The 19050-nt window shown below is 32.5% G+C and overlaps 1 protein-coding gene across 3 annotated transcripts in view; it reads right to left on the bottom strand.

Moving 5' to 3' along the window:
- The window catches only part of EEA1 (early endosome antigen 1), a 114240-nt gene that overhangs the window by 62055 nt on the left and 33135 nt on the right, over positions 1-19050 (bottom strand). For all 3 annotated transcript variants that reach the window (XM_042947350.1, XM_042947352.1, XM_042947351.1), the window contains 7 exons: positions 18838-18892; positions 18680-18745; positions 16519-16558; positions 15021-15134; positions 14195-14316; positions 12902-13057; positions 5749-5865 (listed from right to left, as the gene is read on the bottom strand). In XM_042947350.1, the coding sequence (XP_042803284.1) occupies positions 5749-5865; positions 12902-13057; positions 14195-14316; positions 15021-15134; positions 16519-16558; positions 18680-18745; positions 18838-18892 (670 nt within the window). The remainder of the gene's footprint in view (positions 1-5748; positions 5866-12901; positions 13058-14194; positions 14317-15020; positions 15135-16518; positions 16559-18679; positions 18746-18837; positions 18893-19050) is intronic.

Below are 19050 nucleotides of genomic sequence, written 5' to 3' on the forward strand. Positions count from 1 at the left end.
AATGATTGTTAAGCCTAACTCATAACATAATTATCTTTTGGGTAAGCAAAACTCCTTCCTTCCAAATGTTGTCCCGTCCTCTTGATTTCCTCACCAACTGCTCTCAACAGATTTTCTTACAGAGACAATTTCCCTATATTAGACTCCAGTTTTCACTTATTACTTGCCCAAGTAATGAGAATGAATGCAAAAAGATGGCATTTTTTTAGCTTACAAAGTAGTTTCAGGCATCTCATTTGTTCTTCAAAACAGCTTGGTGAGAAAAAACAAATTGAACTACTATAGCTCTCCAACATCTCATATTCTCTTGTGCTCTTACATGTTCCCATGCCTTCTGCATATCTAACTCTCAAAATGAATGCAATCAACCCCTCTGCCATGTGAAAGGATGTTCCTTAACATCCTTGAAGACTAAGCTAAACAGTTGTCTTCTACAAAAGCATTTGCTGATTTACTAGGCAGTAAGTTAGGAAAACTTCCACCTTGGTCTTGACCCAACCCTGCACCAACACTTACCAAATAAAAACAAAAACAAAAACAACAAACCTTGACTGGGATGTTTACTAAAATCCAGACACTGGTCTAAGCACTTAAACATCTATTAATTTATTTAAGACCCATACCACTCCTAAGAGGCAAATGGGTAGGAAAGGAAACAAACTTGGAGAGGCTGTCACAGTCAGTCAGTGGCAAAGCTGGGATTTAAACATGCCTTCCACCACTGTACTACATACACCATTCCTCAGTGCACCACTCTGCAATAAATATAGTGGTCATACACAACAACAGAACTACTTGTCACATCTGGCTCTTGCTTTGGACTATGAGCACCTTAATACTAGGACTACCGGAAAGGGAAAGCAATAAAAGGATGGAAATAGGATGAGAGGTAAAACCCAAAAAATAACTCAGTCTCTTACAATGACCTATACCAGGAGCTTTAACTAAGCATATTATTTTGTTCAGAATTTACATAAAAATAATTAAATTGAGTTGCAGAACTGTGTTTAAATGTTAGTGTATAAATGAATGAACGAATGAATGAATGAATATCAGACTATGATTCTTATTTGAAACTAAGAAGGAAGTTTTTTCAATATTCCCTTTTATTTTTAAGTTTTCAAAAGCAGTAATTACAAAACATTGGTCTAATACTGAGGATACCTTGATATTAGTGCAAAAGCAATTATTGTTTCCATTCATTATGTGTTAAAATATTGTCTATCCACCTTGATGCTGCTATATAACCTATAATAAATGCCCAAGGCATTTCATGTAATGGTCTTCCTAAGACCAAATACAAAGATTTCCAAATTCAAAACACGTGGATATCACCACTGTCAGCAATCATAGTTTGCCAAGGACATGGGATGAGGAGAGGTGGGAGAGGCAGATAGCAAGGATAATAAGAAAAGGATGCATTTCTGCACTTAACTTTAACTGGTAAGCAAATCCTAACCAGGAAAACATTTTGGAAAAAAAATTGTTAAGCCTTACACTGATGTAAGGATTATTAAGATGAGTAGAAGATGCCATTATTCCCTAATCAATCATATTCCAGTCTTACCACACTAAATCATCTTGATTCTATATACTATTTATCAAATTCTCATAGTACTTCTTTTAATAATACGTGTGTGTGTATACATACAATCTGTGCTTCATTATCTGACCATACATTTCAGTCTATCAATGTCAAATCATGTCATTTATTAATAGTTTAATGCTTCAAAATTATATAATAAATGACACTGATCATAAACATCCACTTTATGTACACATCTTGGTCAATTTCCAAAAAGTAGAACGTCAATTTTTAAGAAATTAAAAATCAAACTGAGGGAGAAAGATAAAACTAAATTGTATATAGAAGTTTTCCACATATAGCTTGACAGGAGACAAAAGGGGGAGGAGGATGGACAGGTTTTCATAAAGCCACAGAAAAAGATCAAGTCAGCATCAAGAGTTGACAGAGAAATGGACAACGGTAAACTGATATAATTACTTCAGAAAATTGAGGTCACGTACTAAACTTGAACGTGTGTAGCCTGCACCCCAGCCATTTCACTTGGGAGACATAACAAAGAAATTTTTGCACGAATGCATGAGATTTAGATGTGAATGTTCACAGCTGCAATATTTGTAATAGCAAGGAAAAATAAAATCTATGTGAAAAAGTAGAAGTATGCATAGATCACTTCTGCTGCATACCAAACAATAGTAGAACTGTCACATGGAAAAGCATTTATGGTCTTAAATTACAAGCTGAGCTAGTTGCTGTTTTTCATAAAACACCATTTTTACTGGCAAGAATAACAAACTATGATTACTCATACTTGGTAGGAAAAGAACCTATCACGTAAGAAAACAGAATTGATACTATTTGTTTCCAGTAATAAAATTCAAGCTTTCAAAGAAGGGCAGAATTTTGGAAAACTAGTATCCATCACCATGAGCTTGACACTTCCTCATACTTAAAGCCTATTCAGAGACTGATGGAGATATTGACAAATGATGCTGTTTTTATATTGCACAAGGTAATGTGTTAATATTTGGAAGATCTGCATAACCAATATTTTTACACCTGACTAATGCATGATGTTATAAAACCCACTCAAAAGGCAAAAAAAAAAACAACTAATAAATTTAATGTTACAAATATATAAACAGCATTGATATGGTTTCAGATTCTAGACTGTAACTAGCTATTGAGAAACTATGCCTTATCTAGTTTTGGTATAGTATCAAATAAAAATAGCTATAATTATCCAAAAAAAAAAAAAAAAGCTATTCAGAGATTCCTCTTCTTCCCAACTACACACCTATGTGAGATTGAATTTTCTTCATACCCTTCAACCATATCACAACAGATGAAATGTAAAAGCAGATGTGAGAATCCATCTGTCCTAATATTAAGCTAGACATTAAAGAGGTTTGCAAAAATATAAAACACCACCACTATTTTTTGTTTTAGAAAATAGTCATCTTTCATAAGAAATAGTATTGTTAATATTTATTAATGTTTTAAAAACACATATTTTTTAAATTTATGTTTTAATTTCTAATATACTAAATATCCATAGATATAACCCCAAAAATAAAAGCTCTTTGGAGTCTATAACAATTTTGAAAATATACAGCTTTCCTGAGATCAAGAGGTTTGAGGTTGGCCAAGGGCACAAGCAACAAATTACCCTAAACCTTAGGTTAAAATTGTGTCTATTATCTCACACAGTTTCTGAGGGTCAGGAATCCAGAAGCAGCTCAGCTGACGGTGACACCTCAGGGTATCTCATGAGACTGTTGTAGTAAGCTGTGGGCCAGAGCAGAGCTACAGTCTCTGATGATTTGAAAAGAACTGGAGGATGAGGATCTGCTTCTAAGCCCATTCGCCTGGCTGTTGGCAGGAGGCCTGATATTTCCAACCAATTATACTTACTTCTTTTTCCCCTCTACCATGTTCTTTTCTTTGGTTCTTCCTTTGCTATATTTTATCAAAATATTAGGTTCAACTTATTAAAAAGCAAGCCAACAAATTCACCATACCATTGAATATAAGGGTTTAGTGACTCTACTCCCCCACGACCAAAAAAGTAAAGACACAGAAAAAAAGTACTAACCAATACTTGCCCTGCCCCCAAACTTAATATTATCTGTTGCTCATCTATAAAGAAACAAGGTGGGAAATAACAACATTCCAAAATAAAGAACAAGGCTGAAGGTCTCACATTCCCTGATTTAAAACTTACTGAAGGCTATAGTAGTCAGAGGCACCTGGGTGGCTCAGGAGGTTAAGCGTCTGACTTGGGCTCAACTCATGATCTCGCGGTCTGTGGGCTCAAACCCCGTGTAGGGCTCTGTGCTGGCAGCTCAGAGCCGGCAGCCTGCTTTGGATTCTGTGTGTGTCTCTCTCTCTGTGTCCCTCCCCACTCATGCTCTGCCTCTCTCTCTCTTTCTCAAAAATAAGTAAACATTAAAAACAAAAATTTTTTTTTCAAAGTTACGGTAGTCAAAACAGTAGAGTACTAGCATGAAGACAGACATATCGACTAACGGTATAAAAATAGAAAGCCCATAAGTAAACATTCACATACATGGTCAAATGATTTTTAACAAGGGTGCCAAGACCACAGGAAAGGACAGTCTTTTCAACAAATGGTGCAGGAGAAACTGTTTATCTATATGCAAAAGAAGGAAACTAAACCCTTACCTTTCACTATTAAAAAAATTAACTCAAAAATGAATCAAAGACCTAAACATAAGACCTAAAAGTATAAAACCATTAAAAGAAAACAGGGGAAAAGCTGCCTGACATTGGATTTGGCAATGATCTCTTAAATATGACACCAAAAGCACTGGCAACAAAAGTAAAAACAGACACTAGATTACATCAAATCAAAAACTCTGTGCATCAAAGGTGTGATAGTAACGTATAAAAAGAAATATACATTTGGTGTTCATCTCCATTTCTGGAACAGAACTCCAAAAACCCTTGCAATTTCCTAAGTGAAAAGAGTAGCAAAGATGTCTTTTGTTAGTCATAACAACTCCCTTTCAACCACCAATGAGTTTATGTTAATGAGGTGATTTTTTTTTTTTAGAAAGCTCCTAAGGATGGGGGCTGGTTGCCATGGGAACCAACCAAAATGAAAGGGTTGGAATTTTCAACCCCACCCCCTACCTCAGAAAGGGGACAGGAGCTGGAGGTCAAATTAATCAGCAATGGCCAATAAATTAATCAATCATGCCTCTGTAAGGAGGCCTCAATAAAAACCCACAAGGACAGGGTTTAGGGAGATTCTAGGTTGGCGAACACATAGAAAGCACCCAGAGAGAGCGTGGGAGCTCCATGACCTCTCCCATACATCTTACTCTACCGATCTCTTTCATCTAGCTATTCTTGAGTTCTAATCTTTTATTTTTAATGTTTATTTATTTATTTATTTTGAGAGAGAGAGAGAGCACGAGCGGGGTAGGGACAGAGAGAGAGGAAGAGAGAGAATCCCAAGCAGGCTCCACTCTGTCAGCACAGAGTCTGACATGGAGCTCCATCTTATGATCTGTGAAATCACAAGCCAAATCAAAATCAAGAGTCGGAAGCTTAAGCAACCCAGGCACCCCCTGAATTATAATCTTTTAAAATAAATCATTAATCTAGTAAGTAAAATGTTTTTCTGAGTTCTGTTTGTCATTCTAGCAAATTAATCCCATCTAAGGCAAGGGTTGTGGGAACCTCCCATTTACAGCCACAGCCATTTGGTGAGAAGTACAGGTAACAAGTTGGACTTTGAACTGGTATTTGTGGGGGGAGGGGGCAGCTAAACCCCTGTGGGATCTGACACTATTTCCCACTATCTCCAAGTAAATGGTGGTAGAACTGAGTTACACTGTAGGTCATCCACTGGTGTCACAGAACTGCTGATGTGTGGAACACTCATATGTCTGGTGTCAGAAGTAAAGGTGTAGTAAAGTACTGAGAGTAGAGGAGACACACAGGAGTGTTTTTCCTCTACAAAAGGTGGTGGTGAATGGGGTGTTGTTCAGAGTATAGAATTTTAGTTCTGGAAGATGGGAAGAGTTCTGAAGATCGGTTCTGTAACAATGTGAATGTACTTAACACTTAAAAAAAAAACCAACAGAGTAATAAGTCACACTGTACTCATGCCAATATATAAATAACATACACGAGATTAAAATTTAAGATACATAAAACCAATTCACCACTCTATGTAGTTTTTAAATACTTACCTGATTTTTTTGTGTTAATTCATTGAGTGAACTTTTAAGTTTTTGTAGTTCCTGCACATATACAGCAACTTCCTGGGGGCCTTTGGCAAGTTCACTCCTTAGCTGGCTTATTGTGGCCTTAAGAAAAAAAGAAAAAAAAAAGAAAAAAAAAATTAGAGGGAACTAAAATGGAAAAGAGAATGGAAGTATCCAAAGGTTTTAAAGTTACACAGATTTTTGTCACTGTTGTTGTTAAATTGATATAATACTTCGAAGTTTCAATTTAGTTCTTTTTCCTACCACCCTACTGCCACCCCACATCATTTTTGACTGAAAATTAATTTTTAAAATTTATCCAAAATGTTTAACCTCATTTATTTAATAATGAATGAAATGAATAGTTGGCATCCTACTTTATGTATCTGAGTCAGCATCAAACTATCAACCTGAATTTACTGGCTTTGAAACTCTGTACTTTAATCCTTCTGAATTTAAAGAACATATGCAAGTTACTGCCTACCTTTTATCCCAACTTCTACAGGATAGCCTTTCTTTTTACTTTAAAAACATGTTAAATAAACACAAACACACAATACAGAATCACCTTGGAAAGGTAGCGAATCATCTCTTTGACTGTAATGGAAAGTATCTGTCCAAAGAAGTTATACAGAGTTTTATTAGATATAATTTTATTAAGCTGGGTCATTCCATGACTAGGTATAATAGCTGGACACGAATTTGCTTTAATGCATCTTAACGAAATTAAGACAAAGGTTTGATCATTTAAAAGTAAGAGAAAATTAAGCAAAGTCTCAGAAATAGAAACTTCCTATACATGAAAGCTTCAATGACCAGAGAGAGAGACTAAGTACTGCTTTTTAAGTATGGTTTCTTGCAAGTGAAATTAACAAAAGAACGTTCTATTTCTAATATTTAGCTTATTGACTTCACTTTTTACATTCTTAAAGCTACGTTTTCATTGTCTATATTCTTTATTAGTAAATAAATTTTATTATGGAAGACATTAAAAAAAATTTTTAATAAACACAAGAGTAGTTATCTACATCAAATATTACAAATACATCTTCAAGGGAGAAACTTTAGAAGGCTACTGATTTATTTTGACAGTAACACCAAGAGATCTGCTACTCTTCTCTTAAAAACCCTTCCAGTATGTGTGGCACTTTTTTGTTTGGTTGGTTTTTTTTTTAAGGATTCTCTTTGGTAGTATATCTTCATCTATTACAGTGCTTTGGTTTTAAGTTTTGGAAAACCATCTAGTAAAGAAGGTAAGTGATTGAACTGAATGATTAAACACTTGGGCTTATATTATTTTAATAACCATAAGTTGATGAAACTAGTTTTTTGAGTGTTTTCCAAACTGGTTTAAAGTCAACTAAAAGAGGTTTCAAAAAAGTTTTTACAAATAGCAGCATGTCTAAGATATCTTCCTGGCCTAACCTTTTAAGGAAAACATTCATGTAAATAAACCAATTCTGATATACTGACAGGCAATCTGTCATATTGCTTTATAGTTACAGCTTCTAAACAGGGTGTTTCAACATATAACAACACACACACACACACGTATATAATATATGCCATATATATCCTATGCTTCAAAGAAAGAAATGTTTAAATATTCATTATTTTTAACTATATTCAAGTTAAAGGCATATCCTAATAATTTCTTTCTTAAACTGATCATGTAACATTTTCATTGATATTGGGAGTTTATTTCAAACTGCTATCCCTAATAACTTTGAATCTCAGGATCATTTTCTGTTAGTAACATTATGGATGTTCAGAGAAATATTAGGAACAGTTTGGCTATTTTAAGTTACCCTATTTTAATCATTAGCGTAGATGCCAACTTATCACAAAAGAAGATATATTATTGTATTTAAATCTTGGCTTGTAAATATCTTATCAAAGGATTTAGCAGAGTGACACATAATAAACAGAAATAATAGTGCATATTAAGATGCAAATTAGGAGTATATTTCATTAAAAAACATGATTCCACATTAAAGTTTATAAGATATAGTAAGCCAAGAGTAACATCTGTCTTGCTGATTAACTCTGACATGTAGAAAAAACTAAACAAGCAAAATGTAAAGCAAATATATTCAACAATATCTTTTTATATTTTATAGTTTTAAAATATGTTCTTATAAATGACTTTATATTTTAATACCTAAAGAATTAAACATTAGGTATATCATTTATCCTTTGTACAAATATGTATATTTTTAACTATAATTTTTTTAAAAGCAACCATTTGAAATTTTTTAGTTTACTCAAGGGTGGAAAAAAGAAAGATGTGGGAAGAGTTTACACCAAAAGGTATACTTTAGTCATGGAGAGGGGAAGGAGGGGAATGAACTACAGATAAGGTTCATTTTCTCTGTTGTACATCATGAATCATTTCAATGTTTTACAGCGATCATGCATTATGTTTGTATTGGGGGAATATACAAATTGAAAAGTCAAAATGTGCAAGAAAATACATTCCCTGTTCAAATATGACTATGGGTCAAATTCAAACAAAGATGGCTCTCCACTCCAGCCACAAAGACATTCCTCCCTGTTTAACAGGCCAAACTCATCTGCGCTTTGAGACTTTACAGTTGCACTCCCTCTTCCTGAGAATGCTTACTCCCAATTCTTCACCCTCTTGCTTACTTCTCACACATTCCTCCTTCAGAAGACCTTCCCTGATCATTCTATCTAAAACTGTCATACATTATTGCCAGCTCCACTACTGCCCATACATACCCTGCTTTATTTTTCTTTATAGCATTTATTATTACCTGATTTTCCATCATGATTTGATTTATTCATGTATTATCTGGCTTCCACAAAAGACTATAAGCTTTATGAGAGCAGGTACTCTGTCTTATTCACTGTTGTATTCCCCACACCTAAAACAGCTACTGACCCTAGGCATTCAAAAACTACTCTCTAAAGGAATGAGTGATTCGTCTCCAAGGAGTTAACAGATACTTGTTCCCAGTATCTGAGACCCGATAAAATAGCCTCCATTTCCTTGAAGCCATGTTACTGAATTCAAGTTAGACTTTTACGAAAAAATTTTAAATTAAAAAATAATTAGAGATATTTTGAGCAAATATCCTGCTAGTGTTTTAGAATTATAATTATTGTCCTAATAATATTCTACTACAATTTGTATGTAATTATTTAAAAACGATTGAAAATTCACTTGATTAACAAAAATAAGCATATCTTTGAAGTTCTGAGATTGCCTTAAAACACAAAATTTCCATTTGACAACAGAAGGAGCTATATTAAAGGTATTACTAACATTAAAAAGCCTTCCCAAAACACATTACCTCAAGTTTAAGCATCTCCATTAGAAAGCAGAAAAAAAAAAATAATAAAATGATGGATGAAAGGTGGAAGACTGACAAAAGTACACACTGAACACATAATAAAAATGTCCAAACATACTGCTAAAACTGATCTCTAATATTAGTACACTTTTAAAAGATATTTAAGTACTCTTTAATAACTATGCATGAGTATAACCATTTTTATTCCATATCTTTGTAAATATTTTAGCTTTTAAAATGAGTTTATTTGGAATTCAAATAAAATTCTTAAAAAACCATTTACATTAAAGACCACACCAAATGTAAGTTGATTATAGCTTTGATATTTTCAGTAATGTAAATTTTTAAAAATAATACTTATTTTAACCCTTAAATCCTCAATTTCTGATGATAACTATTTATAAAGTACTTTCAAATGCTTTAGAATGAATTATTTTTCTATATGCCTTCTAAAATATCTAAACCAAAAACACAACAAAACAAAACAAAACCTGTCAATGAATTCATAGGCATATCTAAATGAATGTAATGGAACATAAGGACATACTTAACAATGTATATTACATCATATGTCTTTAGCTTCAATTAGAAATACCAAACAAATCATTACATTTTTAGCTCCTTTAATTCCTGTTCGTGTATTTTGTTTCAGATACCAGTATTTACGTTCAGTAAAGTAGTAATAAATACATAAAGTAAGTTTTTCATTAAGTGCTATAATTCACCAACAAATTTAAGAATAGGATTTAATTTTAATAAATTAATAAAATACATGCCACATATTTAAAAAGTAAGCACAAGCTAAAAACAAATGGTTTATAACATTGTTATAAACAAATGAGATGGAATATCTAGACATTAATTGTTTTAATATAAAAATGGTGTGAAACAACTCAAAAGTATTTTAAGTTGTACTCAATATAAATATTACAACATATAATATGGCAAAATATAAAAAGTAATAACAGTAAGTATTAGGTCAAAATTAATAGCACGAATTTACTTATAAGGCAATTATCAGACCACCCTAAATGAGAGATAACATGATTCAGAAAAGACTTGAGGCTTTGGAGGAGACCTGGGATCCAATCCTAGTTTCCTTATATGAGGTACATGAACTTAAACAAGTTATTTAACTTCACCGAGCTTCAGATTCCTTACACATAAAACAAACTTAATACTTAATTTACAGAGTTAAAAGAAACAAAAGAGACCATATATTTAAAGTACCTGGCATATTATCCAAAACTTGGTGGTGCTCAAAACCTAAGAGCTTGTTTCCAATAATAATATTACTCTGACTCATGCTACCACTTCCTAAACTTGTTCAACATAATCTGAAGTCTCAATCATTACACACCTATTAGTTAACTACTAGAAAGTAAATATTACCCTTGTTTTACTAAAATGATGATGAAATGTTAAGTGCTATTCAGCAAATCTCTTTATTTTAACATTTATTTCAAAACATTTAAAAAGATAAACCTTTATGAAAATGTAAAAGTTAAGATGTGAAGAATGAATTTCTATGCCATTTTTCTTCTTTTCCAGAAACATCTTTTTGAGAGAAAAAAAAAAAATTGTTTCCCACAATTACTCTTGTTGATAGGAGGACAGTACAGGGAAGTCACCAAATCCTTTTCCCCCAAATCTTATAACTCTAGTTATACTTTTTCACCTTAAATGACGTCTTCCCATAACATAGAAGATAATCCAATCTACACGAATAAAAATACAAATTTACAAAAATCCTCCATATTAAAGTAATTCTTAAATATTACTCAGAAATATTTTCCCACATATATTTTTCCCAAAATGCAAGCAAATATATAAATTTCTTCTCCCTGTTCAAATTCTATTTGTATAACAAGTATATGTATAACTCCACAATTCTCAGCAGGAAACAGTCAGAAAGGATTATACTTTAAAAGAGATATATTCTAGGGGCGCCTGGGTGGCTTGGTCGGTTAAGCGTCCGACTTCAGCTCAGGTCATGATCTCACGGTCCGTGAGTTCGAGCCCCGTGTTGGGCTCTGTGCTGACAGCTCAGAGCCTGGAGCCTGTTTCAGATTCTGTGTCTCCCTCTCTCTCCGCCCCTCCCCTGTTCATGCTCTGTCTCTGTCTCAAAAATAAATAAACGTTAAAAAAAAAAAAAAAAATTTTTTTTAAAATAAAAGAGATATATTCTAAAAGTGCCATTGCTGTGATTCAATTTTAGTCAACCTGTTACATTTGATTTGAAACCTCATATAATATTAAAGGAATTTTTAACCAAAAGAGAGTATAATTTTTTAAAAATTTGAGAAATACCAGTGGGCAGGCAGATTTAATCAAAAGTAATTCTTATTAAAACACAGAAATAAATGACTCGATTCACTCAGATTCAAGCATTTCTACTTTCACATTATCTGAATGGGACTTTTCCTCATGAGACTTCTTTGATTCAGCATCTCCTTGACTGCACATTAAAAGCTTTTAACTGCCTTCAATAAATTTATGAACTCCCTAAAATTGTTGGAAAAATTGTGGGGTCAAGTGTCATTGGGCTAAAAAGATCACTTTTGGGAAGTCTGCACCTGAAGTTCATAAACTTTAAAGTCTAAAGTGTTAAGTAAGCATCATAAAGCTTCACATGCCTATGCATGTTGTACCTACAAAGGTTCACCATTCCCCCTTTACAAAGATACAGGAAGAAGTAAAATAAAGGGTGACATGGTTATCTATAATATTTATACTCCATAGCTCATGTTACTAATTATGAATAGAATGGCTTTTAAGATCACCAGCTTAAAAACTCTAAGAAAAGCAAACTGCAACGTTACTATAACAACCTCTTAAACTGAAAATATGAAAAATAGAGGTCCATGTCACATAAGGCAGCTTAAGAACTACAAATATCTATTAATATTTTGTTAACTGTTAACACAATATCCTCTATAATACTTTAGTAAAAAAGACAAAGGCTACATTTTTAAGCAAATATATTCACTAAAAATCCTAGAGCTTGCCATATACTAACATAATTATATCAAGGATTTACAGGTCAAAGTCAAGCCATGTGACAAATGGCAGAAGGAACTGAAAATGTTTATCCTGAAAAAGAAAGAACTCAGAGTAAATATGAACAGTCTCCAAATATCTCATGTGGAAAAAAGGAACAATTTATTCTGTGTAATTCCTAAGGAGAACTGGAATCAGTGCATGGAAATTCTAGGGAAACAAATGTCAATTCAATGGAATGGCTGACTTATGAAGAAATATGCACCCCTACATCACCTACCAGGAGTTGGGGATCACTTATCAGAGAGGCTACAAAGGAGGGTCCTGGGTGAAATGTTAGTCTAACAGATTTTTAAGATTTCTTTCAACAACATAATTCAATAATCGATAAGTGAAAAACAAGCCTACTAGAAAATAAGTTCTCCTAAATATTTTTCCTAAACAACATTGATAATACAATTGTAAAAAAATGAAATCATGCTTCCTTTACCCCTACACCAAACTGAGATAAACTCAATTACCACTTATTGACTAGCCTGGATCAAATTTAACTTTAAATAATCATTTCTCCACAATATGTACATTTATTAAATAGACAATAGTCTTTTATACATTCTTCTCTAAATGTCTAGCCTTATAAAGCAAAATTAAATATTGTCTCTCAGACTATACTGACTATACACAAATATCACTCAGGGCAAATGAAAGTCAAGTATTGTTTTGATAGATCGCTTGGAAAACTTTCAACTGCTGGCTTCACTCAACAGTATACACTAAACAAGTTAACAACAATCACATTTAGGCACACTGAACTTATTTACCTCTGAGTTAGCATATTCTGCTTGTAACTTTTTACACTCATCTTTGAGTTTTTCAGATTCTTTTTCACGCTCCAACGTCATGTTGTCCATTAGTGTTTGAACTTGGACCAGTTCTTTCTTTAGCACAGCAACATCTTCTATACCAGGTCTCTGAAGCTGTGAAGCATTTTCATTAAAAATTATAGTGAAAAACGAAAATATGGTTTTACTACAAAGAAATCAAAATGAAAATAATCTTTAATATCAAGTGTTAGACTGCAAATGTTGACCACTGATATCTTTTTCCCAAAAAGCCTCTCCTCTTCCCAATCTTTGTCATATTTAATAGTATCACCACAATGTGAAAGAGAGCAAATTCACAATTATCCTTAGTGCTTTATTTGCTTTCTTTTCCTTCACAAACTACACTCCATGGTTATAACAATCACTTAATAAATGCCACATTTTGAAGCATAAATGCCCCATTTTCTATCCTAGGAAACTGATAATAAAAATAAAGGAGCAGATGTAAGCATAATTAGGGTTTGTTGCTAATGGATATGGATATGCATATGGTTGATTTTATTCATATATTTATTGAGTGCTAAATAAAGGGCAGAGAGGCACCTGGGTGGCTCAGTCGGTTGAGTGTCCGACTCCTGGTTTCAGGTCAGGTCATGATCTCATGGTTCATCGGATCGTGCCCTGTTTCGGGCTCCTCGCTGACAGCACAGAGCCTGCCTGGGATTCTCTCTCTCCATTTCTCTCTCTGCCCCTCCCCTGCTCATGCTCTCTCACTCTCTCTCTCAAAATGAATAAACATACATACATACATACATACAGGACAGAAAGGAGACAAGGACAGATCCAAAGTTGTACACCTTGGGAGAGCACTGAAGACGTATAGCACCAATGACAGAAATAGTTGGGGAGGAAATACGATGACCTGATGCTACACTTGTTGAATCCGAAATGAAGCTAGAAATGCAATCAGAAGTTTTCTAAAAGTAGGTGGATTTATAAAACTAAAGGGCAGGGAAAGGTCAGGATCAGAGACGCAGATAAGGAAACTAGTAAAAAGACACATGATATTAAGATAGAAACAACAAAAATGTTAAGGTAATAAATTTTGTATCATACATTCCATTTTTATTTAAAAAATCACATTGGTATATGTGTAAAGGATAGAACTAGAGGGAATTTTCCTTTCCTTCATTTTACTCAACCAATACTTTTAACATTTTTTCAGAGTATATATTTCATTTTTCATTTAGAAAATTATAAAAGTACATTTCAATAAGGTTTCTGAATTACCAGTTCAGTCTTCAGATCTTGAATTATAGTTGTTTCTTTGTTTAATTCCTCTGTCAGATATGTCACTTTTTGTTCAGCAGCTTCTCGAAGACTCCTTTCTTCATCATATTTTGACTTTATATCTAATTAAAGATAGTTATATAAATATTAGTTTCATGACATTAACTCTAGGAAAGGGTAGTTTTATAAATTCTTATCTATTACATTGCATATCTACATATTAATATGTATTAATTACATATTATTATGTATGGATAACTACATATTACTAGTATGTACATATTATTAATATTAATTCAAATTCACATTCCTTAGATCACCCTAAATATATACAATAAACTTTTACTTCTGATTAAATGATGAACTTAAAATAATCAGATGTTTTTGTCTAAATTCCATACAGCACTGTCACTAATTATCATCTTAATGTATACTTAATCACATATAATAGTTTAACCTAAAAGCATGTAGTTAAAGAAAAAGTAATTGATAGCATAACCAAATGTTAAATCTAACTGTATTATTTAATTTCTTCAAAATGTTACTTGTTAATCTTTAAGCATGCCCCAAAGAAAATTCACCTTTTCTAAATTAGAAGAAAAATTCTACAGAGAAAATCGATCCTTTGAAAGGAAGAGGTGAGAAGACAAACAATTTATACAGCAACTCTATTATTAAATTCCAATAATCACTACCATAGTCTATAACAAATGTTTTATCACACCAAAATACAATACACTAAAATACAATGCCTTATTTCCAGGATGTACAATGGCAAAAAGGTAACGAGACTCATCATTGGCTAAAAAGATCTGATTCAATTTACCTGCAATTTCAGTGGCAAGTTGGGCTGCTTTCTGTTCAAATAAGTCTTTCATTTGCTTAATATTAAAATTTTCTGTTTGGGCTTCTTCTAATTGTTGTTCCAAAGACTGTAGTTCTACAAAAATGTATCATAGCTATTTAAATACATAATTAATGCTAATTACATTTCCTAAACTGTTATTACTTATATCCTAATCATTGTTGTAGTTAAAGACAATCAACATGAAAAGAAAAAAAAAAAGAGAATCAACATGAGTCTATCATCCAGTTATAAATGGAGAATCTTCATATTTCAAGAATTAAGCATATCTGATTCATTTAAGACACAAGTCATAATTTATAAATATATAAAACAAATTAAAGGAATATTTAGCATCATACTCAAATAATCTATAAATATTTTTTTCAAAAGTATTTTGCTTTTACATTTCAGTTATTTTCCTATAACCATCAACTGTCCAAAAAGGAACAAATTCTGGCTTTCTAAATAAAATTGATTATATTGAGAAACAAGAACAGGGAGCCTGGGTTAAGCATCGGTTAAGCATCCAACTTTGGCTCAGGTCATGATCTCACAGTTTGTGAGTTCGAGCCCAGAGTAGGCTCTGTGCTGACAGTTCAGAGCCTGGAGCCTGTTTCAGATTCTGTGCCTCCCTCTCCCCCTCCCCTACTCTCTTCCCCTCTCCTCCCCTCCCCCACTCACACTGTATCTCTCTGTCAAAAATAAACATTAAAAAAAGAAAGAAATGGTTTAAGAACAATCCAAATCTTAAATAAAATAATTAAAATATGCAGTCAACTCCTAATACTCCATTCTCCTAAAGAGATTTCAAAAAAAAAGGGCGAGACAGATTTCAGAGGGAAAGTAAATACAACAGCTAACCTCAAAATACAAATTTGATTATTCATTGAGCATTCCTCCAAAGTCAATTACAAAGATGCTAGCTTCATCATTTTATTTCAAGAGAAAAAGAGGACATCATTCTTCAAACTAGATTTAACTTTTCACTAAAATGTACTAATGTGATATTTCAGAAGTTTATAACTTCAGAATATACAGAACAAAGAAAACACTAAGATTTTTATCAACTGATTAAACTATAAAGTTCACAAATAATATTCTAAACCTAAAATATGACTATTAGCTTCACTGTTTTAAAGCCAAAAAGTATAATCACAATACAAATTCATGTAGCAGGGATCAGAGCAAAAGAAAGTAGAAAGTGAAAAAGAAGAATGAGAGGGGTGCCTGGGTGGCTCAGACAGTTAAGCTTCTAACTCTTGATTTGGGCTCAGGTCATGATCTCACAGGTTCCTGAGTTTGAGCCTCTAGCTCTGTTCTGCACTGACCATGTGGAGCCTGCTTGGGATTCTCTGTCTCCCTCTCTCTCTGCCCCTCCCCTGCTTGAGCTCTCTCTCTCTCAAAAATAAGTAAATAAACAACGAAGAAGAAAAAGAAAAATGAAGAAATATCTGCTTTAAGCAAAGTTCAAAGTTACCTGCTGATGAATCAGCCACCAATCCATCAGGTTTAGACTCCTCAATGGAAACAAGACATAAACAAACGCATTAAAAGAAAAAGACAATACTATTATAATTGCCAATGTGAAAAAAGTCTCTACAAGCCACATTCTATCAGGTAAGTAGCAAGATTCTGATTAAATTTTGGTCTGTTCACAATCTTCCAGATTTCTAAAGTACCATTAGGCAGACTGGCATAATGATCTAGCTGCAGTCACTGGTTCTAAGAATTTTTTTTATGTTAACATATATTTAAATTATTGTGAATCTTATAATAGGTACCATCTTAAGTTCTATAAATTCAGTAAAGATTTTAAAATAATATAAACTATCATTATAAATATAGATTCTAAAGCCAATACTGAAGTCAGCAAATAAGATTCAATACTATAATATATAAAAATCTGCAAAAGTGAAAACATGCCATGAACCATCACTACTATAAAGTTTGGCATTAAAAGCACAAATTTTTAATTCATGATTATAAATCATCTTTTAAAAAAGCAGAAATAAAGAATATATTCCATAAGGTTTAATTTATTATGTGCATTAGGAATAAAATACTATACTGCCAAGTCATTATTTCCACATTCTAAAGAATTACACATATCTTCAAGAGTTTAATAAAGCAACTCCTAGTGTATCTGACTTATTTTCCTATACATTAGATTTAGACATATTGGTTGCTAAGAACCATCAATATTTTAAATACATTTTCCCCAAGGTAAATTTCCTACCAAGGCAATTTCACCTTGCACTGTGGAGAATTTAATTTATTAAATGTGAAATAGTCATCTCAAATGTGGTAAACAATTTCCTGTTTTCAAGTACAAAAAAATAATACAGCACATGTTTGATTATTTGTTAATGGCATTTATGTAAAACAGAATAAATGAACTTTAAGTACTTTAGATTACTAAAAACCTCTTTCACAGCCTCAAATACAGAAGCTGAGTAGTAATAAGACTAATAATATCTTGTTAACCATTTATTTGGGATTTTTTTTCTAGTCCAAATGACAATTTTTGGTGAAAAAACAAAAAGGCAAAAAAGATAGACTGAGAGTCACAATGTACTAAGATAACAGGCAACAGGATCACTAATTACTTTATAAAAATATTAGAACTATTATTGAAGGTTATCCACTTTATTCTTACAAATGAAAACTACATTTAGTAAAAATTATTACTCTATGATCCTTCATGTAATTGTAGTGCAAAAGCCAATATAATTTTAATATAAAAATCATAGTTGGTTAAGACATTTAGAAAATACATTAAATTATGTATCAACAGAATCTTACTCCAAAGTAACCACTTTTGTTACCCATGATTTTCGTTTTTTCTACATATTATTTTTATATAAAGCTGTGTGTGTTTGTGTGTATACATACACATATACATAAATACCTTTATTCTGTTTTTTAAAACCTAATACTGTTTACAAAAATAACTAAAATTGTTAATACAACCATTTCCCCATATTTTCAAACAATCTTCAGTAATATTAACAGGGGTGCCTGGTGGCTCAATCGGTTGAGCAACTGACTCTTGATTTCGGCTCAGGTCATGATCTCACTATTGGTGAGATCAAGCTCATGTCGGGCTCCATGCTGAGAGTGCAGAGCCTGCTTGGGATTCTCTCTCTCTCTTTTTATCTCTCTCTCCCTCCTTCCCTCCCTCAAAAATAAGTAAACTTTAAAAATTATTTTAAAAAGAATATAAACAGTAAACAGTTAATAATAGTTCTTTCCCTACTAGTAGACAATTTAGTGATCTCCCATTTGTCACAACACAAATGCTCTGAAGAATCTCACTATTCTCTGAACCTATATTTTTTAACCACTTAGGGATATTTTCAGAAAATAAGAATAATGCAGCCTGGTATTAAGAAAAAAAAAAAAAAAAACCCCACAGGTCACTGATTCTTAATGGAGCACCTTTAAGAAATAACATCTGAGCTTCCAAAATATTTGTTTGCATTCATTAGAATTACAAAGGATATACACTGTAGGCTATTAAATACAGATAAATTCATTAGGAAGTTATTTATATCAGGCCACCTGCTTACAAAATGCTTATTTTTAACAATGAAAATAAACATCTAATAAACACACTTCAAGTATTCAAAAGCATTTACTTGCTGTTGCAGCCCTTGAAATTTTTCTAATTCTTTCTTTAATTCTTCTGAGTACCATTTTTCTTCCTAAGGAAAAAAAAAAGATTTTTAATTAAATTTCAAAAGATTTATTATCTGAAACACTGAAAATACACAAATGTAATCATTTCTACTCTTACCTTAAGTGAAGCCTGAAGGTCTTGGACCTCTTGTCTAAGTAGTGTTAAATCATCTCTAAACATATATTGGAGAAAAAAGGAATTAATAATTAATGTTCTCTAACAACCTGGTCTCTTAATAAATCATGGCTAGTGACTGCACATTAATTTCTAGTTTTTGCAATTCTTAAAAAAAAAAGCTGCTTAGAATTTTATGTATACTGGCATATATAT

Source organism: Panthera leo, chromosome B4, assembly GCF_018350215.1.
Source record: "Panthera leo isolate Ple1 chromosome B4, P.leo_Ple1_pat1.1, whole genome shotgun sequence".
NCBI classification, from domain to species: domain Eukaryota; kingdom Metazoa; phylum Chordata; class Mammalia; order Carnivora; family Felidae; genus Panthera; species Panthera leo.